We start from the raw sequence: 27,872 nt of genomic DNA on the forward strand, positions 1-27,872 counted from the left end.
TTCAGGTTTGCATCTATATATGGATGATTTCTGGGCTTTGTGGTCTTTGTGTTCTTTGTGGTACTGATGCAGAAATAGAATAGATATCCTTCTGATTACTAGAGCTTTATTCTTTTTTTTTCCAGTGAGGCAAATCCCACTTCTATGGGCATGATTTAGCTTTTTTAAAGTTTTTTACCATCTCATATAACTTTTAGAATCATTTTTTTCAGTTTTCCAAAATATCTTTCTGTAATTTTCATTGGAATCATATATAATACAGAAATCAGTTCAGGGACGATGGTATCTTTATCTTAATGACTCTTCCTGTCCGTGGCTATGGTATATCTGTCTATTTAGGAGGGCTTTCATGTTTTATTACTTTCTTTTATATGCCTTGTGTTAGATTCAGCTCTAGGAGCTTTATATTTTTGATGCTATTGTTAATAATTATCTTTTCAAAAATTATATTTCTTCTAACTGTTGCAGTTTTTTTTCACATGCTAGAATTACTTTTTAAAAAAAATATTGAAGTATAGTTTATTTACAGTGTTGCATTAGTTTCAGGTGTACAGCAAAGTGATTCATATATATATGGTCTTTTTCAGATTCTTTTCCATTATAGGTTATTACAAGATATTGAATATAGTTCCCTGTGCTGTACAGTAGCTCCTTCTTGTTTATCTTCAGTCTTTTTTGTTTTTTAATATATGCCAGTAACCTCCCTAAATTATCCTTGTAATGTTAATTACTTATTTGTAGATTTTTTTGGGTTTTCTATGTAGGTAATGGTCATATCAACAGTAAAAAAAAAAAAAAAAAAAAGAAGACAGTTGTTTCTTTCCTTCCAGTTCTTAAACCTTTTCCTTTTCAGTTGCCTTATTGCTCTGCTTAAGACTGCAGTGCAACATTGGGACTTTCCTGGCAGTCCAGTGGTTAAGACTTCGCCTTCTAGTGCAGGGGGTGCGGGTTTGATCCCTGGTCCGGGAGCTAAGATCCCACATGCCTCCGCAGCCAAAAATCTAAAACATAAAACAGAAGCAATATTGTAACAAAATTCAATAAAGACTTTAAAAATGGTCCGCATCAAAAAAAATTAAAAAAAAAAACCTGCACTGCAACATTGAAAGTGGTTATTCTTGTTCTTTTCTGCTTTTTCAGGAATGCCTTTTACGTTTTACTACCACTGGTTATGATGTCAGTATTATAGACATCCTTCCTCAGATTGGGAAATTCCCATCTGGTCCAGTGTGCTGAGAATTTAATCATGAGGGACATTGAAGTTCACCAGTTGCTTTTTCTGCATAAGTTTGTTGATCTTATTATTCTCCTTTAAAATATATTAATAAGGTGAATGACGTCAGTTATTTTTCTAGTGTTAAATCACCTGTGGATTCCTACGTTTAACCTAACTTAGTCATGATGTATTATCTATTTTTAATAAATTGCTGCACTTGACTTACCAGTATTTATTTTGGGATTTTTGTATCTTATTTGTGAGATAGATAAGCCTGTCATTTTCTTATACTGTTCTTGTCTGGTTTGGTAACAGATCATGCTAATGTCACAACCTTTCTAAACTCTGAAATAGTTTAAGATTGTAATTATTTGGTAAAATCAGCTGGATCTAGTGGGTATTTTTTGTGTAAAAAGTATTTTAAAATTAGTGATTCAATTTAAAAACATTCACTTCTATTTCTTCTGGAGATAGTTTTTTCCCTCATTTTGGGGAATATAGTTGTATCTTCTGTATCATGAGTTTCTGCTTCTTATTTCCTCTTTGGTTTTATTCTGCTCTTTTATAATTTGTCAACATTAACTTTTTAGTTTTTTCTTCCCCCTTCTCCCTGTGCACTACTTTAACTTCATTCAGCAAGTTTTAATTTATAATGCGTTTTATTATCCATCCTGGTTTCTTTTTCAACTCCTGTATTAATAAAAGTGTTCTTTTAAAGTTCTTACATAAAAATGTTTTCTTGACTATTTTTGGTTATTTGATTTCTAACTTTATTGTGGCCAGAGAGTATGGTCTCTAATACCCAGTCTTTTGAAATAATTGGTTCTTGAATTTTGACCTAGATGATGATCAATTTCATAAAAATACTCTGGGCATACTTGAGAAGATTTTGTATTCTCTACTTCAAAAAATCATCCGTATCTTCTCTCATCTTTGTCTGTAACTTATCAATTACCACTATGATTTTGGATTTGTCTCTTTTTCCTAGTAATTCTCAATTTTTAAAAAATTGAGGTAAAAAAATTGACATGCGACGTTATATTAATTTCAGGTGTATAACATAATGATTTTATGTTTGAATGTATTGCAAAAAGATCTCCCCAATAAGGCTAGTTAACCATCCATCACTCCACATAGTTACAGAATTATTTTCTTGTGATGAGAACTTTTAAGATCTACTCTCTTAGCAACTTTCAAATATACAGTACAATGTTGTTAACCATAGTTGCCAAGCTGTACTTTACATCTCCATGACTTATTTATTTTATAATTGGAAGTTTGTACCTTTTGACTCTGTTCACCCATTTGGTCCATCTCCCCCCGCCCCTGCTACCACCAGTCTGTTCTTTGCATCTACCAGCTCCTGTTTCTTCCCCTCCCCTCCTTCCTTCTTTCTCCTCTTTCCTTCCTTTCTTTCCTTTTCTTTCTTTCTTTCCTTCCTTTCCTTCCTTCCTTTTTTCCTACCTTCCTTTACCTCTTTCCTTCCCTTCCTGTTTTTTCCTACCTTCCTTTACCTCTTTCCTTCCCTTCCTGTCTTTCTTTCAGGATTCTACACATAAGTGAGATCCACCTGTATTTGTCTTTCTCCATCTGACTTCACTTAAAATAATGCCCTCAGGGTCCATCCATTTTGTTGCAAAAGATGAGAGTCCATTCTTTTTTTATGGGTAAATAATAGTCCATTGTGTATATATACCACATCTTCTTTATCCATTCACCTATTGGTGGACACTGAGGTTGTTCCCATGTCTTGACTATTGTGAATAGTGCTGCAGTGGGGCCCGCTATAGTACCAGCATCTACGCAGTGGGGGAGCTCCCAAGAGTGGCTGCTGCCAGTGTCTTGTGTCCCAAGGGTGAGCAGTGGCCGGGTCCACCCCCCACCCCTGCAACCCCCCCCCCCCGCCCCCGCCACCTCTCTGGGAGACTCTCCAAGACCAGCAGGTTCATATTAATATGGAAACACGGGCCCCTGATTTTATTGATGCTTCTCTTCATCTCTTCTGTCATGAAAGAGAAACTAAACACAAAATATGGCCCAGAAAATATGTCCAAGCCTAAATTCAGATGCATGCTAGGATTCCAAGATTTCTGCCTTTCAGCCCAGCTCTTGAAGAAATTTATACAGTGGCAGATGCAAGATTTCTCTGTAGAAGAGACTCAGGAATGGTGATGTGTTTGCAAGGAAGAGCTGGGGCTAAACTGTCTTTTAGGCAAACTGTATTTGCCTAAAACTAGGCTTGTTTGGAGTGAGCTGCCAAATCTGCTAGTGAATTCACATTCCCCTGGGAAGCCTGCTTTTTGGAAGGTCTTCAAGAAGTATTGAACTTTCAAAAAAGTCTGAAAACTATAATTGACCCTATACGTGAAGGCTCGTGAACTAAACTGGGTTCTGACAATGTGGACAGCAACCTCCCAGTTATCGCTTTCCGTTCTCAAGTGGCGCTGCTTCAGCTCTTGTAAAATCCTCAAATTCCTACCTTAATGGCCAGGAGGAAATCAAACTGTGGAACTAGTCTGCACCTCCAAAGCCCCAGCAACCCCAAACTCTGTTATCCTCCCTTTCATTTCCCATTTTGACCCCTTTTAATGATGACCCCCCCCCAAAAAAAAACTGCTGCAGTGAACATGGGGGTGCATATATCTCCTTGTTCATGTTTTTTTCTTTGGATAAATACCCAGAAGTGGAATTGCTGGATCATATGGGAGTTCTATTTTAATTTTTTGAGAAACTGTTTCCGTAGTGGCTGCACCAGTTTACATTCCCAGCAACAGTGCACAAGAGATCCCTTTTCTCCACATCCTTGCCAATGCTTTGTTTACCATAAAGTCTGCTTCGCCTGATATTGATGTAGTTAGATCAGCATTCTTTTGGTTGATATAGGTTAGTGTATCTTTTTCTTTCCCTTTACTTTCTGTGCTTGTATTTTAGGTATATCTCTTATATAAGTATGTATCTGGGTTTTGTTTTTTATTGAGTCTGACAAACTGTCTTTCCACAGGGTAATTTAGTTCTTTTAAATTGACGATGATGTTCCCTGGTGGTGCAGTGGTTAAGAATCTGCCTGCTGGGCTTCCCTGGTGGCGCAGTGGTTGAGAATCTGCCTGCTAATGCAGGGGACACGGGTTCAAGCCCTGGTCTGGGAGGATCCCACATGCCGCGGAGCAACTGGGCCCGTGAGCCACAACCATTGAGCCTGCGCGTCTGGAGCCTGTGCTCCACAACGAGAGGCCACGATAGTGAGGCCCACGCACCGCGATGAAGAGTGGCCCCTGCTTGCCACAACTAGAGAAAGCCCTTGCACAGAAACGAAGACCCAACATAGCAAAAATAAATTAATTAATTAATAAACTCCTACCCCCAACATCAAAAAAAAAAAAAAAGAATCTGCCTGCCAATACAGGGGACATAGGTTCGAGCCCTGGTCTGGGAAGATCCCACATGCCACGGAACAACTAAGCCCATGCGCCACATCTACTGAGCCTGTGCTGTAGAGCCCATGAACCATAACTACTAAGCCCACACTCTGCAACTACTGAAGTGCAGGCGCCTAGAGCCCGTGCTCCGCAACAAGAGAAGCCACCACAATGAGAAGCCCGCTCACCGCAACGAAGAGTAGCCCTCGCTCACTGCAACTAGAGAAAGCCCACGTGCAGCCAAAAATAAATAAATAAAATAAATAAATTTATAAAAAAAGAAAAAAAGTTGACGATTGGTAATATCTCAATTATTTTAAAACTATTTTATGCTTTCTGTCTTTTTTTTTTTGGCCTCACCATGTGGCATGTGGGCTCTTAGTTCCCTGACCAGGTAATGAACCCATGCCCCTGGCAGTGGAAGCAGAGAGTCTTAACCACTGGACCGCCAGGGAAGTCCCTGTCCTGTCTTTTTTATGCTGATATTGATGTTCTTGTTTGTATTTTCCAATCCTTATTTTGGATTGATTGTCTTATTCCATCTTCTCCTGCTCCACCAGTTTGGATTTTATACATTATTTCTTTGTTTATAGTGGTTCCCCAGAAATTTTAAGTCTGTTTAACTCGAAGCCTAAAACTAAGTAGTATCTTAACCATCTTCTTGAGTATAGGAGGGCATAGAATTTCTTGATTTCTTTCTTTCCTCCCGACTTTTATGCTATTGTTGTCATATATTTTAGTTCTTTCTTATTTTTTTTAAAACTGCCAAAGACATTATTATTTTATGTGGTCAGTCTTCATTTCGGTTCACCCACATATATGTCATCTTATTTGCCCATCGTTCCTTCCTGCAACACAGATCTTCCATTTGTGAGAATGTGCTTCCTCTTGAAGAGCGTCCTTTAGAATTTCCTTTAGTGAGGATCTGTTAGCTGGAGAGTTCAGTGTTTGTTTGGTTTTCATAACTTAACTGTTGTCTTTTACTTATGGCTGTTATTGAAAGGTATCTTTGTTTGGAATGTGGTTATTTTCTCAGTTTTCCCTGCATGCTGTCTTTTTCCTTTCATTGCGAAGAGATCAGCCCTTAGTCTAATTTGTGTTCTTTTGTGGAGAGTGAATTTACTCTCTGGCTGCTTTCAGTAACTTTTTCTTTGAGTGCTTTTGTTTTTACTATGATTTCTTTAGGAGTAGGTGTTTTTTTGTTGTTGTTTTGTTTTTTAAATATTTCCAGGTTGAGACTCACTTGACTTCCTGAATGTGTTAGAGTTTTTCATGTGTTCCGGAAAATTCCTTAGCCATTATCTTTTTTACAAAACCCTTTCCTACAGTTTCTTTATCATCTTTTGAAAGTCCTGTTAGATGTAATATTTTATCACTCTGTCTTCCATGTCTCTTAATTGCTTTTCTTTCCCATTTTTTCCTTCTTCAGGCTTAATTGTGTGCAGTATCTTCATTTCTGTCATATCTGCTGGCAAGTGTATTTTCAATTTCAATACTTATGTTTTTATTTTAAGCATTTATTTATTTATTTGGCTGCACTGGGTCTTAGTTGTGGCACGTGGAATCTTTTAGTTGCAGCTTGCATGTGGATCTAGTTCCCCGAGCAGGAATTGAACCCATGCCTGCTGCCTTGGGAACGTTGGAGTCTTACCTACTGGACCACCAAGGAAGTCCCTCAATAATTATGTTTTTAGTGCTGGAATTTTTATTTGGCTCATTTAAAAAATCTGCTTGGTCATTTAAAAAATATCCCCCCCTTGCCTTTTTTTTTAATATGTTGAGCCCTCTTTTATTTATTAAATCATATTAGGTTTATTGACAATTCTTTTAAGTCTTAGTGGGTCTTATTCTTCTGGGTTGGTCACATTTTTTACTTTTCTTTAGTTTCTTCATGTATAAAATAGTAATAATACTAATAACACCAACTGAATCATGAGATTGTTGTATGAGTTGAGATAATGAATGTATTAATATATGTGTCACATAGTGAATGCTCGATAACATGTAACCCATTAAAATAATTAAAAATAATGAGACATAGTGTATGACTTATGAGATATACAGGAGCTATAAATTTTATTGAAGAATATAAAAGACAACTTGAGTAAATAAATACAGCAGAATAGAAATACAGTATTAATAATGTGAACTCATGTTAATTCACATTTTATACAATTTCAATAAAAATTCTAACTAAATTTATTTTTAAAGTTTGCCAAAATTATCATAAAGTTAATGTAAAAGAATAGGTGAGGAAAGTTTGTTTGTTTTGTTTTGTTTTTAGACTTTCTGTTACTGTGGTTTTGTCCCAGGGCTACTTAGCTACTAAGAACAAAATGTGATTTCCTGAAACTTGTTTATTTCTTTCTCTGCACCTACTTAACGGGGATTCTAAAAGAAGGCCTTCTGAGCAAGGGAATAAAAGGGCATGGTTGAAGAACTCATTCCCATAAAAATGATCTCAGAATGCCAAATATCTTTTGCTCACACAGATAGCAAGTTGCAAGAGTACTTTCTGTTCCAAAATGGAAGTGGTCCTCACTGGAGGATTTTTATCCTTTCATTTGGGTGCGGTCTGACTTAAATGACTAGGAACCTTGACTATCAGTCTTACTTGGTAGTATAGGTGATTTTTTTTCTGCTAGGCCTTTGGTAGACTTAACCATCTTTACCTAATGTCTTTTTTATCATTTCATTCAGTGAACTTATATCCATGTAGCTATTTGTTGAGCATTTGCTAGGTATCAGGCACTAGTTAGGTGATGGAAGACAAAAAGCAGTGAACTTAGCTGAGTCAGTCCTTACTTCAGTAATAATTGTAGGTAATAGTTAGTGACTGTTTATAGTTGTCCTTGCCATATATTGAGTCATTTAATCCTCTCAGAAAGCTATGTGGTAGGTAGGATTAATATCCCTACTTTACATGTGAGGGGTTTGTATACTAGCTCAAGATTGAGGTAAGGACTAGAAGGGGTCCTAGGATCAAGTCACTTGCAAAGGGTGACCCTAAGGCTGAATCCTGGGCAGAGTAATTCAGATAGGCTCCTGCTTTGTGATTGCACACACCAGCAGTCCATATTCTTTTGGTTTTCCCAGGGCCTCTTCGCTATAGAGTATAGTTTGGCCGGGGAGTAGGGTAGAGGATGGTGATGTGCTGACTTAAGGCTTAACCCTTAAACATTCTACCATACTCTCCCCGCCAGACATTAACACATACTGTGTATCTATAACACAGAAAAGCATTATTACAGTGCCACAAAAGGTCATTGTGATAGAGGTAGATGGGCTACCTTCATATGTTTAGATTCTCTTACTATTTTGCTTTAAATTTATCAGAATTAAAATATAAAAGGATTTTTCAAATGATGACTTATGTTGTTTAGTTATTAGTCAAAATAAATCTGATTGGGTTTGTTAGAGCCTTTGGGTCCATTAGGCCCTAGTAGATTAAGTGATTACCCTATAGAATCAGCAAAGCATTGCTCAGAAGCATGTGTTATCTCTGGTGATTAATTACTAGTGGGGCTGATGTGCAGCAGATGCCTGACTCTTCCTTTCTGGGTCTCTTAGCAACAGCTCGAAGAAGAAGCTGCTAAACCTCCAGAGCCTGAGAAGCCTGTGTCACCTCCTCCCGTGGAGCAGAAACACCGCAGTATTGTCCAAATTATTTACGATGAAAATCGGGTAAGTTCATGCCATTCCCGACGGCACAGGCCTTTAAAACCACTGGACTATGCCTTTTCCAGTCATCTGTGTATTCTGTGGTAATATTAATTGTATTAAACCTGCTTTCTGTTATAATTTTTAATGTTCTTAAACTTTGACTGAAGCTTGGTGTTTTTTCTTTATATACTGAAGAAAAGTTGATAGTTGTGTCTTAAATTATTTAATATTTCATTTGCATTTTATATGGTATAATACTATTTTGTGACAGTATAATTTTATCAGCTGAGTCTCTCTCCTGTTATATAAATAGTGGTAAGCAAGTGTGTAGCACATAATACAGCCATTCTGTAGTTTTTCACTTTATAAGCAACATTTAATGCCAAATACACTATTCTGGTAGAGATGGTCATTGGACGTGGAAATGGCTTGCATTAACTGCTTCAGAACTGATAGCTGGGGTGTGCTTTGAATTTTAGTTACAAAGTATGAGGCCATTGACCTTTAGGTCAACTTTCCTTTTTAGGTTTGTTAAAATAATTTCTTCTTTCATACTCATAATTAAAAGTGTCCACGGATTTAGGAAAGCCAGGCCTCAATTCTATGAATAATTTTGTGACGCTGAAGTTCGTTTTTTGGCCAGAATCCAGCCCAGGAACTAGCAGTTAAAGGGAAACTGATTTCACCTTAATGTGAAGAAAACCTTTCAACAGAGCTGCTTAACACTGGGCTTCCAGAAGCCCCCAATTCAAGAAAGAATTATATGCTTTAAGTACTATGGTAGAGAATTGGCTTGTCAGCTTAAGGCGATCATAAGGTAGAAGTTGGGGATTGTCATTTCAGTTTATTTGCCTTGTAGTGAGTGGAGTCTTACACAGGCATCCTGTAGCAAGGTTAGCCCAGATCCTAAAGGAAATTGACCTTAAGAAAAGCAGCTGTGAGATAGTCATTAAATACACTTTTATAGGAATGATCTTGGACTCAGGCGTATGTGTGTGTGTAGATAGATAACTGAAAGTCATCAGGTACACAATACTTAAGGAATTTTAAGTCACTGAGAGGCAGAAATATGGACAATTATTACTAGTTCCTTGACTGGGTTCAAAATCAGTCCAATTTATTGGGCAGAACAACCTACGTGAAAATGAGTCCAGTGAGGGTGAAGGGAGTCTGTGGAAGGAGTGATGAGGACCCCTCAGGGCATGCCTGGAGGGCAGTGACGCTGGGGTCCTTGCAGGGATGTGGCCCAAGGTCAACAGGTGCTTCCTTGTTTAAGAGAAGCAAGGTACATGGATTTTGTATGAAATCTCCTGCTTTTAAAAAAACACACTGGAGAACAAGAAAGTACTTCTGAGGGCTGATAGGCTTCATGGCCAGTTTGTGACTTCAGGGGTAAAGTAAATAGGGATTAGAGCTGATAATAATGGAAAAGGCTCTTATAAAATAATATATTGACTTCTTTCTTAGTATGAGTTACTTTTCAGATACATTGAATTCAGTGATATTTATTAATTGATTGAATTTCTTAATTAGCCTTTTCTTACAGGCCTAATAAACAGTTCCAGTGTTAGTGAATTCTGCGGTTGCCTGACTAGGATGTGAGGACTGAAAACTATTGAACAAGATCTGATAGAGAATTCAGTTTGTGTTAATTTATATATATGTATTTTTTTTCATTAGCTAGTGTAGTAAATGTTCCTTGATGCCCATCAGCAGAAACGAAAGCTCCTTTTAGACCTCTTCTTGCCATTTTAGCATTTACAATTCAGTTTGTTACACATTCTGTGAAGAATAGAAGAACCAAACTTGAAATCTGTCTTAATATTAGACTTGCAATGAGGATTGTTTTTAACTCAGTAACCATAGAAATCATCTTTCAAAAAATAGGTTCTTTTTGTATCCCCTGCTGCTAGTCATCTGCATTGGTGGTGCTTGTGCAGTAGACCCTGGATGGTAGCAGAAGCCCCCGAGGGGCGTGATGGGAGCAGGCCGCTTTCTCACCACTGACCCTTGCCTGTGTCTTCCTCCTCACCATGCTGCCTTTGTTAGACCTTCACTGCCTCTGTAGCTTTTTGTCATGAGTGACCTTACCTGTTTGGACACCGAGGGCACAGAGCGATGGGGGGCAACAAGAGTACATCTCCGTCTTGTTGCTTGTTTGACAGTGGCAGATACTGGTTGGCAATTAAGCCAAATGTGGCCCAAGAGATAGGGGCCCTTGTCTTCTATGAGGCATCTTTTATTTAGAAAGTCAGTGCGAGGCAGAAAACTACCTCAAACTGACATTTAGTTTTAAAATTGGCTTCCTGGGAGAAAAATTGCCTTGTATCACGTTTAAACTTGAGGCTAGGATTCATTTAGTCTCCAAACAGACTCTTCTCCTGGACTGTTTTTAACAGTTCAATTTGCTGTTACCCTTCCCAGTTGTAGGTTCCAAAAATATTTGTAAGTGCTCTAATTTCAGCATTGTAATACGTATAGAAAAGAGGGGGTGTGCAGTGAAGCTTTCAGGAACATGTTTATATTTTGATTGAATGATTTGCAAGTTAACGAGGCACCAGAAGAAAGAAGTGATTGACAGTGGAGAATGTACTGAGTGCCAACAACCTCTGGTCACCATGGCCATCGTCCTGGAAACTATCGATTTCTCTCTCTTTGCCACTCTGCAGACTTGGTTAATCAATGAAGAGCCTCAGTCCTGCCTCCTGGATATTGGTCTGGTCAATTGCTTCTCTCTTCCTCCTTCGCCAGTTGCTTGACTGGAGCCCTCACTTCTCATAGATGCTGAGTTTCCTTCCTTCAGTCATTTTTTTCTTTCTAATCCATCCTTCATATTTGAGCCCCCTGACGTGGTTCTTCAAATAAAATCTTTTTTTTTTTTTTTTGCGGTACGCGGGCCTCTCACCGCTGTGGCCTCTCCCGTTGCGGAGCACAGGCTCTGGACGCGCAGGCTCAGTGGCCATGGCTCACGGGCCCAGCCGCTCCGCGGCATGTGGGATCCTCCCAGACCGGGGCACGAACCCGTGTCCCCTGCATCGGCAGGCGGACTCTCAACCACTGCGCCACCAGGGAAGCCCCAAATAAAACCTTTTGATGACTTCCCCCTTTCTACAGAGTAGCCCAACCTTTTCATCAGTGCTTACGTGCCTGCCTGGCTGGCTGGCCCGTGGCCCAATACTCCCTTCTTAGCCATACCCTACTAGAACAGGTGTGAATGTTCCCTTGACGTTAGTAATTTACCCCGTGATGTTTCCCCTGCCGTCAGGCATCCCCGTGGCTTGCCTTTCTTGTCTGTTGAGTGCATTCGACTTCAGGACCCAGCTCAAGTATCATTTTCTCTATGAAGCCTTTCAAGACTCCTTATCTTCCTACACCAGGAAGGATATCTTATTCATTGTTTCCTTAGTGTCTCGCAGGTGCCTGGCACATAGAACACAGTCAACATATGTTTGAGGCATTAATTACTTCTATCTATAGACTTAGAATAAAGTTATATTATGTAAATGTGAAGGTTTTAAATTAATTTTTTTCTGCCAAACGATAGGTTAATCTGTTCTTAGCAGTTAAGCCAACATGAAGTCAAATATGTAATAAAATTTTGCAAAATTTAAATCTTGGGATATGCAAACACCTTAAATATTAGCTTTTAAAATTAGCCCTGAAGAGGTAAGTGCCTTTACGTAATAGGATACCAGTAAATATTTGTCGTGATAAGATTTCCCCCTTGTCTCTCAGTATTCTCTGTTACAGCCTCACTTAGCCTGCCTGTTCTTGGCATAGACTCTATGTAACGTGGAGTGCCTCAAGAAAGCAGGTTTAAACGTTGGAGAATGAAGGTCGTCTAGAGAGAATCAGCTGTAGGTGCTAGATATTCCAAATTTATCATCTGTGATTATGCTGTTTGTTATTTAACATATACCTTAAAGCTAATAAATTTTGTGATAATTACATTTTGGCTTTTTGAGATTAGAACATTGTTCTCAACTGCAGACTGTTTTGATTGTTGTAACTTGGGGGAGGGGTGGAGTGCTGCTGGCATCTAGTGGGTAGAGGCCAGGAGTACTGCTGAATAGCCTACAGTGCCCATGGCAAAGAAATGTCTGGCCCAAATGTTAATAATACCAAGGTCGACAAATCGACTTAAAACTATATACAGAAATAGCATTAGCTGTGCAAGTTCATTGGTTTTTTTTTATAGTTTTGTATATGATATTTTTGATATGTTTATTTCTCATCTTAATAACATTTTAAGTTTCTTGGAGTTTGGAAAGTGCGTTACAGTACTTTGAGCTTCCTTTGCTAATTAAACATAGTTCTTTTCACATAATATATGCTAAATAAATATTTGAAGTATTGTAATTGATAAATGAAAAGGATAGTGTTTATTTTAAGGGAACATCTTTCTCTACACTTGGGGATACTGATTAGTTCCATTCCCATTTGTGTGTTGCATCAGAAGCCCTGGAGAGTTTCCCAGCCACAGTGCGTGGACATGGGAGTCTCTGCAGCGGGCAGTGAGCCCTTGTTGTTACTAGTGAGCACGTGCTGGGGCAAGAGAGAGATCCGAGAACCCCCGACACATTTGCTGGATGTCAAATTCCAGCTTAAACAGCTTTAGTATTGAATTTTGTTATATTTCATTTGTCTATTAAAGGTAGATTTCTGTTAGATAGATAGCACTTTGGTCTAGATGATTTTACTTCTGAAAAAGGCATGTAAAAGTATATAATTCAACATTTATTTATTACTGAATACTTCGAGTAATTCAAACTGGTTGTTTTCTCTGTTGTTATTACTAAGGTTTTCTTATAATTGGAAAATATGCTCATTATAAGCTTTTCTTCAAAGAGATCGATTTGGCTTACCGTAGTAAAGATTGGCAACTTTAATGAAAAGTTAAAAACATAAAATACCATAAAGACATTGAGTTGAAGTATTAAAAATGTTTGAAGGATTCATTTCTAATAGTGAATCTCTGTTCCCTCTCCCTGGAATCTTAATATCTTTTTGTTTTTAAGAACTTACCAATTCTTTAGGTTTTGCTTTCAATACAAATGTTCAGATCTGACTGAATTTTGTGAGGGAGTTATGAAAATAAAATTAGAGAGTATTTCAGGCTATCATATGAGAGAAGAATATTTGGAAATAAGGATAAGCTTGACTGTAGATTAGTATTTAGGTAAATATTATTAAATTGGAAGTGATTTTGCATTTAGGTAATATTATTTTTAATTATACAATATAATAATGTTTTTATCTAGAAAAAAGCAGAAGAAGCTCATAAAATATTTGAAGGTCTTGGCCCAAAAGTTGAACTGGTAAGTAAGAAATTTCTTTTTTCATGTCTAGTGCTCTTTTTGTAGCAGTTTTTCTTGGGATAAAATGGAATACAGTCATTTACTTTGGGATGAGAGTGATGTAGCTGGGCAGCAAGGGTGATAAGCTTGAAATAATGTGCACGAGCTTGGTTACCTTTGCAGAAGCATTTTCCTGATTGTGTTTTTGCCTGAGCAGCCATTTAATCACTCGGTTAGAAGGAGAAAGAATTAAGAACAGAAATAGAAAGCTCTTTGAATCATACTGTTAGGGTAATATTGGTGTAAAATCCTCCTTTGCCTTTGAGATTAAAAAAATCTATGAATGAATTTATTATGAGGTACAGTGGATTTATGAACTTTCCTAGAGCAGTGGTGTTGTTAGGAGATGGGGTGGACAGAGTTATTCAGGGAACCTGAGCCTGGAGGTTTTGGTAGGGCGTCTGTTGTGTAGACCCAGTAGTACTGTACCTCGGCTACCATTGAGATAGAAATTGTGTCTTTGTCTCTTCATAGATGATGTACAACATTTTGTATATAAATGTTTGATTTATTTTATAGCCACTCTATAACCAGCCATCAGATACCAAAGTGTATCATGAGAACATCAAGACGTAAGTATTGATCATCTTTGGAGTTCTTCAGTTAAAGACCGTATATTCTGTAAAGAGATCATTTTTATGTTATCTGCTGACATAGTATTATAATATAGTGTAGGTGTGTTATAATATAGCGTAGGTGTGTTTTAGATTTGTGTAATTTGCTGTCGTTTTACTATATGTTATCTTCCTCTGGCTTCTTGGGGGTTGGGGTAACAGCTTTGAGTTTCCGAGGCCAAAAAATGAAATAAATTATTGCATAAAACTAGCTGGTTTTATAATCTGCTAGTAAAAAAGGTGGATACTTAACATTGAAATGGCTTACCTTGAGGCTTGAATTTTTTGCCTCCTGTTTTGTCTTTTTTTCAGTGGAGTACCTGCAAGGCGCATGATGAAGTAAGATAATGAAGCTTTTTCATTTAAGACTAGTGATGACACCGTCCCCCACCAAGCCACATCTGCCATTGCAAAGTAGAAGTGCCACGGATCATTTTATCATTATTCAAAATCCTATTCTAGGGAAATCCCTTCCATGACTCTTGCTAATGACGGTATTTGTAGACCCTTCTGCCATTTCATGTCCTGGTGCCTTGGAAGCGCTCAGCCACCTCATGTGGGTGAGGAGACTGCTCCAGGTTGTAGTTTGCTTAGCCTTGCTCATCCCAGACACCAGGCCTTTATGGATGCACATTTTGGAATGAGAAAATAAGTGAAAAGAAAACCTAATTTACTGATCTGATTGAAGTAAGAGAGGAAGCTAGATAGGTATCTTTTTTTTTATTATCATATTTTAAGAGAATTTTAGATGAATTATTCTTAGTTTGTAACAAAAATGTGATATTTCTACTTTATATGTTTTATTAAGTATAAGCAGAACATTATACTTATTTACTAGTACCGTTACTAATGAGCACATTGCTATTTATATATATATATATCTTTTTTTTTCTTTTAAAAAATTTTCTTACTGAGAGTATGTGCAATAGTTGACTACTTTGCAGAACTGGTGGCAAATATAATTTGCATGGTAGTATGCATGATAAAAATTGAAATTTGAATAATTTTAACTTTTGTTAAGTAAGTGGTTTATAATAAAAGTCATATACTTAGAATTTTTCTGTGAGATGCTGCTATGGGCTTGACAACCCTTAGAAGTAAGTTAGGCAAAACTCATATAAAATATACCTTGTTTTGGAACTGTTTCTCTGTTTTAACATTTTTACAAAGGAGAATAGCAGATAAAATCTAGCTGGCTACTTTTAATGATTTTTTTTCCGCAAAGCTTCCGTTATGTTTGTGTTCTGTCTTTTCCCTGATATTAGCTGCAGAGCAGCCCTGATTTATTTCATATTAGCTACATTGCCTACCACAGTGCTTATCACACTGTCCTGAGATGGGGTTCTTCATTTAAATTCTTAGGAAACATTTTAAGTTATATTTATTGATTGTCATTTGCTTTTGAGTAGCACATAATTACAATGAGAGCAAACTGAATATATGGTAACGCTCCTGCTGTACATCACCTTGTGAAATACCGTTCACTCAGCTGCATGCGTCTGTATGGATCGTTCAGTAGCTATTCTGTCATCACCGTCATTTGCTTTGTATGAAATAGCAAACGTTCCTTTTAATAATTCTCTTCATCTCTTGGCTACTTTTCCGTATAGCCAGCTCCTCACTGTCCATGCTTATTTGAGTGGAGCCAGTGTCAATGTTAGTCCTGAGTGGCAGATAATCCAAAAAATTACTCCTACTTGCCTTGGCTTTGTATTTATATTTGAATAATCAGCTTGAAATCCTTTCTGGAAGTAGGTGGGGTATAAATATTTATATCTGAGCCTGCATGTTATTGTTTTTGAAGGTTGCAGTGCTTCCAATTTGAAAAGTGAAACTATTACGCTAAGTTATAAGGGAAGTCTTCCTGTCCTGTCACGTTGGCCTCCGTGGCGTCTTAGAGTGTATTGTGTTGTTTCTGTGTAAAGCAGAAGCTGCCTCTGTGTTGGTGCACTCTCACAGGAGGGAGGACAGCACATACCTGAGGGAGGAGATAACTTTACAAGCTCCGCCTTCTCTTACGCCCCCCTCCCTCCAAGAGTGTGGCAAGGTGTTTATCTCACGAGGGTTCTTAAGGAGAATCAGTAACTGTGTAATCAGAACTTGAAAATAATATTTGCCTTACAATTGAATGTAATAACTAAAAATGAACTATTTGTATTAAAGTCTTACTATAGAATGGGAGGAATTTTAGTCAGTTCTAATTATTGCAGGAGTCTTATTTTGCAGGGTGAAAAAAATTAGGGTTAACTTTGATTACATCATATATTCTTAAGTGATCTTCGCTTGTTTTTCAGTGTCTCTGAAAACAAAAAAGTGAATGCATTATTAAATTGTACTTTTTCTTAATGTCATACAACCATATTTTTCTCTTCTAGAAACCAGGTGATGAGGAAAAAACTCATTTTATTTTTTAAAAGAAGAAATCATGCAAGAAAACAAAGGGTGAGGTCCTATCCTTGTTAACTGAAATTTGTGCAACTTTCCCGTCCGCGCTTCTTCAGGCATTCGCTTTCCCATTGTAGTGAGAACGTTTCTTGATCACACATGAGAACAGGTGCTGATTTAGACAGTAACTATAGATGTGACGTAAATATAAATCTAATTCTAGCAACATTTTGATGTCATAAATCACATTTAATATCATTATCAAATTAATTTCTTTGGTCATCTGTGTATAACATTTTCATCTAGCCAAAATAAAGAAAATGGTGAGTAGTTAAAAAAAAATATGAAAGAGAAATAGGATGATCTACATTTAGTCTCTTAACCCTCAAACAAATGTGGGTAAGTTATGGTCATGCTGATAAGACATCACTGTTCTTTCTTATTAGAAACTGGGTCAGCTAAAGTTCAGCTTTTTCAAATTCACATCGTTTTTCATATTTATTATATGACTTGCAGTCTAAAAATTTTGTGGTTATAATCTTCATGGAAATTAAGTTACAGAAAATATAATGCCAGTATTCTTATTTTTATAGTGTGTTCCTACTAATTTTAGACAGACTATTAATTCATTTAAATTGTTTTTTAGTGAATAAATGATGTTCTTTGATTCACATCAGAAATGAACTTTGTACCTTGTATTTAAGGACCTGACAGTTTAATGAATTTTAAGGGTCAACAGCTTTTATTTGGTATTATAACTTCTAGTGTTCTAATTTGCCAGTCTAGTCCTTCAGATACTTTCTTAAATTACCGGTCTTGAATCTTTTTTTTTTTTTGCCAAGAGCATACACATATAAATAAGAAATTAGCTAAAGTATTTTTTTCTATCTGATCATTTTGTTGTAATCATGGTGTAATTGCTAAATTTGCTATCTGGAGACACAAACACAGAAGCATGGACTTTGTTTTCATACTTCACAGGGTATTTAGTTATGAAGTTTATATGTTCATTGATTTGCTTAATAAATACTTATTGGCTATTTCCTTTGTCCCATGTATTATTCTACAAAGGGAGCGGGCAGCCACGTGGTTTTAGCCCTTAGGGAGCCTAAGGAGTAAGGGGGTAGATGAGGCTGCAGGCGATTACAGTGTTGTGGTCTTACGATGGCACAGGATGTACAGATGACCATGAGAGCGTGTAAGGGGACAGCTGGCGCAGATATGAATCATGAGGGGTGTTGCACAGGAAAACCAGTCCCCTGCAGACTTTCACAAGCAGTGGGAGCAGCTCATGGGAAGGTCTGGGAAGTGGAGGGAGTGTGGCAGGTTGGAGAGGGCTGGGCTTGGACTGAGCTGGGAGGGTGGTGAGGAGTGAGGCTGTGCAGGGAAGCCAGGGCCGGGTTGTGCACAGATCCTGAGGGCAGCTTTTAAGTGTTTGAGCTGAGGAAGTGAAATGTTGAGCTCTGTGTTTTAAGAAGTTGCATCTGGTTATGCCATTCAGGGTGCATGGGAGTCATTTAGGAAGGAGGCCGTTGCTTGAATCCAGATGAGACCGAGGGGGCGGCATAGAGCTGAGCGCAGGTGGAGGCCCAGGAGTAGACAGGCTATGAGGAGACGGGGCATGGGGAAGGCAGTGCTTTCCCCTCGCGGCCGCTTCCTGGAGCTGACCGTGTGGCAGGCCCTTTCGCTGTCTCACACCCACGGTCTGGGACTTGTAGTGCACGGTTCTTTTTTTCTTCTTCTCTGTTTAAAAAATGAGATCATACATTATTCTTTCCTCTAAAAGCATTCGCTCTCGATTTCATGTAGTTTACTGCATTTCTTTTTATCATAAAGAACAACCAATTTCTGCCTTTTCCAAACTGTCAAAAATGTTCATTATATGGCATTATTTGTAGTAAGAAAAAACTGCAAGTAACCAAAACGTCCAGCAGTAGAGGGATGGTTTAAGTGTGAGTGTTTTCTCTGACCTATTGGAAGGATAACAACAAAATGTTAATCCGCTTGCCTTTGGGATTATGAACTATTTACATGTTTCTATTTCTCATTTTCCATTTTTTTTGACAGTGAAGATGTAAATGCTATCAGAGTGGCTCATCATTTAGTTTGTTAATTTGTGTAGTCTTAATATTAACTAAAAAATCCAGCCACGATAGGCTCTATGTGTTGATCTTTCCTAGAAAACAGCTCCCTTTCTTTCTCTTCTTTCAGATCAAGGACAGCTTTTCATTCACAGTTGAGTCATAGGCCACATGTACTTCTGACTTAGCCTTAAGAAGTAACCTTTACTTTAAAGTATTAGGTTTGTCAGAATCACAGAGTTTAGTTTAATTATTAATTTGCTACGGGTATTTAATAGGAGCAAAAAATCTGCCAACGTTATGATCAGCTCATGGAGGCATGGGAGAAAAAAGTGGACAGAATAGAAAATAATCCTCGGAGGAAAGCTAAAGAAAGCAAAACAAGGGAGTATTATGAAAAGCAGTTTCCAGAAATTCGAAAACAAAGAGAACAGCAAGAACGGTTTCAGCGGTAAGTGGTTTGATGTTTAATGGCTATGCTGTTTTCCTTTGAATCATACTTTTGATCCTTCACAATATTTATTGTTACCTGAATCTAATCATTAAGAAAGTTCATAAAGAAATTTTATTATGTTTTTCCTCTTTTTTTTTCCAATGGAAGTATAGTTGATTTACAGTGTTGTGTTAATTTCTGCTATATAGCAAAGTGATTCAGTTATACATATATATATATTCTTTTTAATATTCTTTTCCACTATGGTTTATCACAGGATATTGAATACAGTTCCCTGTGCTATACAGTAGGGCCTTGTTTATCCATTCTATATATAATAGTTTGCATCTGCTAATCCCAAACTCCCAATCCATCCCTCCCCTGCCCCTTGGCAACCACAAGTCTGTTCTCTGTGTCTGTGAGTCTAAGAACTTTTATTTTGAATATAAAACTTCATTATCAGCTAACAATGTTTATGCCTTAGTGAATCTAATATTAATTTTTTATATTTAATCATGCTGTTGAATCTAAATTTAAGTGAATATTTTGAAATTAATTCTTCAGTTCTTGAAAACGCTCATTCCTTTGGAAATGACAGTTAGTAAGAATAGACTTGCATGTCTCACAGTTCTTCGTCACCTCCCAATATGATCAAAACTCTTAAATTGATTGCTAATTGAGAAATTCTTTGTTATTGGTATGTAGTTTCTGATTTCTTTTTACTTTTAGAGAACAAGTACTTTTGCAAAGGTAGAAGCTTTAGTTTTCTTCTCCACTGTCTCATGAAAGCCCCGTTAATCACAATTAAGTTTCTGTCAGGGATGATGATTGTGTTTTTTTCCCATCCCTTTAAAAATGTTTTGTGTATTTTTCTAAGTCTGCTATCCTGTTCTCTGGAAGGCAGACAAAAGACTACTATTTGAGATGAAAATGACACCAATAACTGTAGTTTTCCAGAAGTTTCCCATAAACAGTTCTGCCATGGGAACTTAGACATGTAACCTTTAAAAAGAAATCTTACCATTTAAATTGTTACTAATTTTATAGATAAATGGCTTAAACATATTACTTAAAAGTAGTTTCTCAGTAGCATTTTAGGTTTCTTCTCTGACTTCTAGTTGATTAAAAAGTCCCATTCAAAAAATAAAAGTCCCATTCAGAAAAGAAATCGACGTAAAAGTAATCTAACTGATATGTCTTCTTTATAAAAGGCCTTTAAATATATCTAAAATTTCTCCCTCATATTTAGAGTTGGGCAGAGGGGAGCTGGTCTTTCAGCCACCATTGCTAGGAGTGAACATGAGATTTCTGAAATTATTGATGGGCTCTCTGAACAGGAGGTAAGACAGTTAATTGATTTAATTCAAGTTAATTGATTAATTATTCAGGCATTTTAGCTTCATACCCCATAAACTAAGGGTTTATTTGTATATAACTGAGGGAACACTTATGGCGTTTGAATTGTTCCAAAGTTTGTGGCCAGCCATCGAAGGTTTTAAACAAGGCCGCCCTATGCCATTTTTACGAAGACGGCTTTGGCAGCAGGGAGGCCTGGAAAGGGTGAGGAGGCTGTTATGATAAAAATAAGGACCTGAGTCAGGGCGACAGTGGTAGAAATGTGTAGGAAGGGCCTGGTGGAGAGATTTGTAGAAGGCAGAGTGGACAGGACAAGTGTGGGATGAGAAAGAAGAGCAGGTTAGAGGACTGAGCTGCTGCTGCTGTTTCCTAAAAGAACAAAGGAGCGTGTACTTTGCAGGTGTTTGTATGTTGGGTTGTGGACCTGAGGTTTGGGGGGATATCCGGAGTGTGATCTCTAGCCAGCTGAGATCTGATCTGATATTAATAAATCAGTTCTGAATAAGAATAAATTTCTGTTCCTAACAGTGAATCTTTGTAGCTGTTTTCAAACTGTCTCTGAAGGTCGGTCCAAAAACCATATATTGAGTTTTGCTAGTTTTGGTTTTATAATATGGCTTTTAAAAAACCTCATCTCTAAATTCTGAAAGTCACGCTTATTTGAACATCGTGGTCCTCTTAAGTAATGAAGACAATTATTATATTGCTATACGTTTCAGAATTTGTGGCCATAATCTCTGCAGTGATGACTAACTCTGTGAAATTTCTTTGCTCACTTTTTGACTGATTCTATAAGGGGGGGCAGCTGTAAACAGCCAAAACTAGTATCAGGTGAGGTGATTTCAACCAACACACTTTGGTGTTCAGACTGATTGAGAGTACCCATAAAATTAGAACCTTTCTAAGGACTTTACTCTAAGGCAATGTCCGCTTCTAGGAGAAGAGTTTCAGGAAAAAAACCTAGCCTTGTATTGAGGTCAATACTTAATACTTTTTGGTAAAAGTTTTCTCATGGAAGTTTGTGTTTATCAACTTACAGAATTAAACTGTGGGAAAAATAAATTGTATGACTGTAACCTAGTTTTAGTTGAAATTCTAAGGATAATAGTCTTAAATTTGCAGTGGAAAGATTATGTAAGATTAGCAAGAAGTGTTTAATACTTAAGTAAGTTTAGTTAATTTAAAATCAATGACCTTAAGATTTCGGTTCCTGTCTGCTTATTTTTCTATTTTATTATTCTTTAAAATGATGTTAAGACTTTTTTAAATGAGGCAATATTAATGTTAGTAAGTGCTTCATAAGATCATTACTTCAGTGACCTGACATTACTGTGTGTCCTTTAGGTCTAAGATTCATTATTTGAAGTATCAGCTTCCTTTAAGGAAAGAACTCTTCTCAAATTGTAGTAGTGGATTATAAAAAAATAATAACTGTAGTCTCTGCCTCTGTTATTCATGCAATGAGTATTTATTAGATAATATGTATAATTACTGTATGTTAGATGTTATGGTACCACTGCTGTTGTCATTAAAGTACATATGTGGTGTTTCACTGTCGATTAAGACAGTTGGTCTGTGGCCCTTTTTAAGTTTTATTCTCTGTAAATTGCATTCTTTTTTTTTTTCAGAATAATGAGAAACAAATGCGACAGCTCTCTGTGATCCCACCTATGATGTTTGATGCAGAACAGAGAAGGGTCAAGTTCATTAACATGAATGGGCTTATGGAGGACCCTATGAAGATTTATAAAGATAGGCAGTTCATGAATGTTTGGACTGACCATGAGAAGGAGATCTTTAAGGACAAGTAATTTAAATTTTAAATTACTCTCTAATAGAAGCTTACAGGGCTTCCCTGGTGGCGCAGTGGTTGGGAGTCCACCTGCTGATGCAGGGGGCACGGGTTCGTGCCCCAATCCGGGAGGATCCCACATGCCGCGGAGCGGCTGGCCCCGTGGGCCATGGCCACTGCCCATACCGCAAAAAAAAAAAAGAAACTTACATAAGTTAGTGAAAAGTATTGGCATTTACTTGTAAATTGAACTGTTTCCCCCAAAGCTTGACCCCATTTTGGCATTTGAGTGGGTACTGTGGAAGTCAGAAAAGACAGATTTGATATGACCTTCCTGTAAGTTTATGGGTGGGAATGTAGGTCCCAGGTAAGAACAGGGTTGTGGAGTCATTTTAAGAGTGGTACCCAAACCTGGGCGGTGTCCTATTCACCGGGGGGTGCATTTTAAAGTTACAGATTTCTGTGCCCTACTGTATTCCAATCCAGTTAGTTCCTGGCGGACGGTGCCCAGGAATCTATGCCCTTTAAGAGGACATTAGCATTTAGGAGTCGCTAGAAATTAGTCTACATTATATTTCTATTCCCAAGGGCTTCCCCCTCTTTTTAAGTTGTTAAAATGTGTGTGTGTGTGTTTTTCTTTTACTCAGGTTTATCCAGCATCCAAAAAACTTTGGACTAATTGCATCTTACTTGGAAAGGAAGGTAAGAAATGGTTTGCACTGAGAATGTCTGTAGGTTTGTGATGGTTGCTGCTTTGAAGCTTTTGTGCCTAGTACACAGAAGTAGTTAAATAGAAATATAACTAGTTAAATAGAATTTTTGCAAAGGGCTTGATACAGAAAAGATTCTCATGGGAATAGTATAGTGATATTTACAATTATATGATGACCAATTCTAAGCACAGAACACAGACTAATTTTCATGGTTAATCAAAAATGACCTGATATTATATTTCCGTAAAAAAACATAGGTTACAATGTTTTTTGAACCTCATTAAACTTCTAATTAAAATTTCAGAGTCCTGATTTTTCCTGAAATTTTTTCACAGTGGATTGGATGTTGGGTTTGTGAGCAAAGTGAGACATTTTGAATATTTACGTATATAGAGGAAGAAAGAGAATTTAGTTACTCATAAAGAAGAAAGTGCTTGAATGTTTCTGATAGTTCCTGGTATCTTTTACATAATTTGTATTACGACAGCTATAATTATCCATCAAGATAGTACACATTATATATATGTATTTTTACAGCCTAGATATGCCTTAAAAAGCTAGCCATTTGTGGTTTTCCTCATTTTATACTTTGAGAACACTAGAGATTTTCCTTGAAAGTGTTACTTGATACTTTTAAAAAATTTTATTTCATTGGATCCTCAAAAATAATTTTTTTTTTGGTAGAGTGTTCCTGATTGTGTTTTATATTACTACTTAACCAAGAAAAATGAGAATTATAAAGCCCTAGTAAGAAGGAACTATGGAAAACGCAGAGGAAGAAACCAGGTATGTTTCATTATTGTATGAAACAATTTCAGGGTTGGTGGAAATATGAAGATGAAAAATTTTATAATAGGAACCTTATATGTAGTAAGGTGTACTTTAGCAATTGATTTCTGTTAAATTAATTAGAATGTTATGAGCATGTTTTTATTATTTTGAATATATATTTAATGTGTTATATTTTCTACTTTGAATGCATTTTAAGTTTCTAGTATAACAAAATTAATGAGAAGTTTTATATTTTCATGCTGTCGAAATTGTGCATGTCAGAGTTAACAATAATAATGTAATTAAATATGAGAACCGTGACAGCCTATTAAATATACCACCTTTACCAGTCCTTTTGTCTGTGGAGGGGACAGGTAGAGTAAGGGAGAGAAGTGAGAAGTACAGCATGGTGACTAGAGTACAGGGTTGTTTACTGAAATACCTGGGACCTGATTGTGTTTCAGGTTAACTTTATTTCTGGGGTTAAAGCACTTGACCTCAAAAGATTGTTTTTAATGCAGTGCAGTATGTGTTTTCACAGTCGCAGTTCAGTACTTTAGAAACTCTTTTCCTTCAAGTAGCTGATCAGCCGCCGTCACAGCTCCCATCTGTTCTTCCTGTGCGCCCCACACCCTGAGACCGCTTGCAGGATGCGTGGCACGTGTGGGCGTGGACGGCTGCTGCCATCTTCAGCATTCCTGACGCTCTTCTGGTTCCCTCACACAGTCCCCCGCCTTCCCTTCCCTGGTCACCCTGGTCGCCAGATACAGGTTCTCTCATGATGTGTGGTCATTGTTTCTCCAAAACAATGCCACCTGACAAGATGTGATGACACACTCATCAGAAGCAGTATTTCTTGGTCAAAAAAAGTATAGAGTGTTTCATGAGTCAACTGTGTAAAACCCTGCTAGAGGTCAAGTGAGCTGTGGTGGGTGGGTGAGGGGCCAGGACTAAGACTGTAGTGAGCGAGGGGCATGGGGTGCGGGGCTACACGCTGCAGAGCACAGGTGTCCCCTTGTTTGTAAGGTTTGCTTAGAGAGGGCGCCGAGGAACGGTGGTGGGGCTGCTGGGAAACAGAAGGGAGGGAAGGGCCTGCTGGTGCAGCAGCCAGTGTTGCAGAGACAGAGCAGTGGCTACAGAGCTCCAGGAAGGGCTAACCAACTATCTGAATGGCAGGTTGGACATTGGCGGTGATGTGGGAAACTCTGTTGCACCAGAGGAGTCAGGGCATCTCCCCACTTCCCACAGAGAAAGTGGAGTCAGGGTCCATTAGCCAGAGATGGTAGAGCCCACCAGCATCTCAAACAAGTTTCAGCTACTAATTTTTTTTTTAATTGATTCTTCCAATCCAAGAACATGGTATATCTCTCCATCTGTTTGTATCATCTTTAATTTCTTTTATCAGTATCTTACAGTTTTCTGCATACAGGTCTTTTGCCTCCTTAGGTAGATTTATCCCTAGGTGTTTTATTCTTTTTGTTGCAGTGGTAAAGGGGAGTGTTTCCTTAATTCCTCTTTCAGATTTTTCATCATTAGTGTATAGGAATGCAAGAGATTTCTGTGCATTAATTTGTATCCTGCAGCTTTACCAAATTCATTGATTAGCTTTAGTAGTTTTCTGGTGGCATCTTTAGGATTCTCAATGTATCTGCAAACAGTGACAGTTTTACTTATTCTTTTCCAATTTGTATTCCTTTTATTTCTTTTTCTTCTCTGATTGCCAAGGTTAGGACTTCCAAAGCTATGTTGAATAATAGTGGTGAGAGTGGACATCCTTGTCTTGTTCCTGATCTTAGAGGAAATGCTTTCAGCTTTTCACCATTGAGAATGATGTTTGCTGTACGTTTGTCCTATATGGCCTTTATTATGTTGAGGTAGGTTCCCTCTATGCCCACTTTCTGGAGAGTTTTCATCATAAATGGGTGTTGAATTTTGTCGAAAGCTTTTTCTGCATCTATTGAGATGATCATATGGTTTTTATTCTTCAGTTTGTTAATATGGTGTATCACATTGATTGATTTGCATATATTGAAGAATCCTTGCATCCCTGGGATAAATCCCACTTGATCATGGTGTATCATCCTGTTAATGTGTTGTTGGATTCTGTTTGCTAGTATTTTGTTGAGGATTTTTGCATCTATATTCATCAGTGATATTGGTCTGTAATTTTCTGTTTTTGTAGTATCTTTGTCTGGTTTTGGTATCAGGGTGATGGTGGCCTCATAGAATGAGTTTGGGAGTGTTCCTTCCTCTGCAGTTTTTTGGAAGAGTTTGAGAAGGATGGGTGTTAGCTCTTCTCTAAATGTTTGGTAGAATTCACCTGTGAAGCCATCTGGTCCTGGACTTTTGTTTGTTGGAAGATTTTTAATCAGTTTCAATTTCATTACTTGTGATTGGTCTGTTCATATTTTCTATTTCTTCCTGGTTCAGTCTTGGAAGGTTATACCTTTCTAAGAATTTGTCCATTTCTTCCAGGATGTCCATTTTATTGGCATAGAGTTGCTTGTAGTAGTCTCTTAGGATGCTTTGTATTTCTGTGGCGTCTGTTGTAACTTCTCCTTTTTCATTTCTAACTTTACTGATTTGAGTCCTCTCCCTCTTTTTCTTGACGAATCTGGCTAATGGTTTATTAATTTTGTTTATGTTCTCAAAGAACCAGTTTTTAGTTTTATTGATCTTTGCTATTGTTTTCTTTGTGTCTATTTCATTTATTTCTGCTCTCATCTTAATGATTTCTTTCCGTTTCCTAACTTTGGGTTTTGTTTGTTCTTCTTTCTCTAGTTCTTTTAGATGTAAGGTTAGATTGTTTATCTGAGATATTTCTTGTTTCTTGAGTTAGGCTTGTATTGCTATAAACTTCTCTCTTAGAACTGCTTTTGCTGCATCCCATAGGTTTTGGATCGTCGTGTTTTCGTTGTCATTTGTCTCTAGGTATTTTTTGATTTCCTCTTTGATTTCTTCAGTGATCTCTCGTTTATTTAGTAACGTATTGTTTAGCCTCCATGTGTTTGTGTTTTTTACATTTTTTTCCCTGTGACTGATCTCTAATCTCATAGTGTTGTAGTCAGAAAAGATGCTTGATATGATGTCAATTTTCTTAAATTTACTGAGGCTTGATTTGTGAGCCAAGATGTGATCTATCCTGGAGTATGTTCCGTGCGCACTTGAGAAGAAAGTGTAATCTGCTGTCTCTGGATGGAATGTCCTATAAATATCAATTAAATCTGTCTGGTCTGTTGTGTCATTTAAAGCTTGTGTTTCCTTTTCTGTATGGATGATCTGTCCATTGGTGTAAGTGAGGTGTTAAAGTCCCCCACTATTACAGTGTTACTGTCGATTTCCTCTTTTATAGCTGTTAGCAGTTGCCTTATGTATTGAGGTGCTCCTATGTTGGGCGCATATATATTTATAATTGTTGTGTCTCCTCTTGGATTGATCCCTTGATCATTATGTAGTGTCCTTCCTTGTCTCTTGTAACATTCTTTATTTTAAAGTCTCTTTTATCTGATATGAGTATTGCTACTCCAGCTTTCTTTTGATTTCCATTTGCATGGAATATCTTTTTCTGTCCCCTCACTTTCAGTCTGAATGTGTCCCTAGGTGTGAAGTGGGTCTCTTATAGACAGTATATATATGGGTCTTGTTTTTGTATCCATTCAGCAAGACTGTGTCTTTTGTTTGGAGCATTTAATACATTCACGTTTAAGGTAGTTATCAATATGTATGTTCCTGTTACCATTTTCTTAATTGTTATGAGCTGTTTTTTGTAGGTCCTTTTCTTCTCTTGTGTTTCCCACTTAGAGAAGTTCCTTTAGCATTTGTTGTAGAGCTGGTTTGGTGGTGCTGAATTCTCTTAGCTTTTGCTTGTCTGTAAAACTTTTTGTGTGTGTGTGTGTGTGTGTGTGGTACGCGGGCCTCTCACTGCTGTGGCCTTTCCTGCTGCGGAGCACAGGCTCCGGACGCGCAGGCCCAGCGCCCACCCAGTGCCCACAGGCCCAGCTGCTCCGCGGCACGCGGGATCCTCCCGGACTGGGGCACGAACCCGCGTCCCCTGCATCGGCAGGCAGACTCCCAA

General features: G+C 37.7%; 1 protein-coding gene across 13 annotated transcripts in view; it reads left to right on the forward strand.

Annotated features, from left to right (window-relative positions):
• NCOR1 (nuclear receptor corepressor 1) overlaps positions 1–27,872 on the forward strand; it is a gene marked incomplete at its 3' end in the record, with an annotated part of 143,233 nt that overhangs the window by 44,392 nt on the left and 70,969 nt on the right. For 8 of the 13 annotated variants that reach the window (XM_082861454.1, XM_082861449.1, XM_082861450.1 and 5 more), the window contains exons 6-15: positions 8,203–8,316; positions 13,557–13,613; positions 14,172–14,224; positions 14,579–14,605; positions 16,642–16,708; positions 19,011–19,183; positions 20,415–20,505; positions 22,150–22,328; positions 22,961–23,015; positions 23,711–23,812. In XM_082861454.1, coding sequence (XP_082717580.1) covers positions 8,203–8,316; positions 13,557–13,613; positions 14,172–14,224; positions 14,579–14,605; positions 16,642–16,708; positions 19,011–19,183; positions 20,415–20,505; positions 22,150–22,328; positions 22,961–23,015; positions 23,711–23,812 — 918 coding nt within the window. Of the gene's footprint in view, positions 1–8,202; positions 8,317–13,556; positions 13,614–14,171; positions 14,225–14,578; positions 14,610–16,641; positions 16,709–19,010; positions 19,184–20,414; positions 20,506–22,149; positions 22,329–22,960; positions 23,016–23,710; positions 23,813–27,872 lie in introns of those variants that run through there. The other 5 variants (XM_082861458.1, XM_082861459.1, XM_082861460.1 and 2 more) reach the window with 2 other exon arrangements.

This window comes from Leucopleurus acutus (assembly GCF_964270905.1).
Source record: "Leucopleurus acutus genome assembly, chromosome: 19".
Classification (NCBI taxonomy): Eukaryota; Metazoa; Chordata; class Mammalia; order Artiodactyla; family Delphinidae; genus Leucopleurus; species Leucopleurus acutus.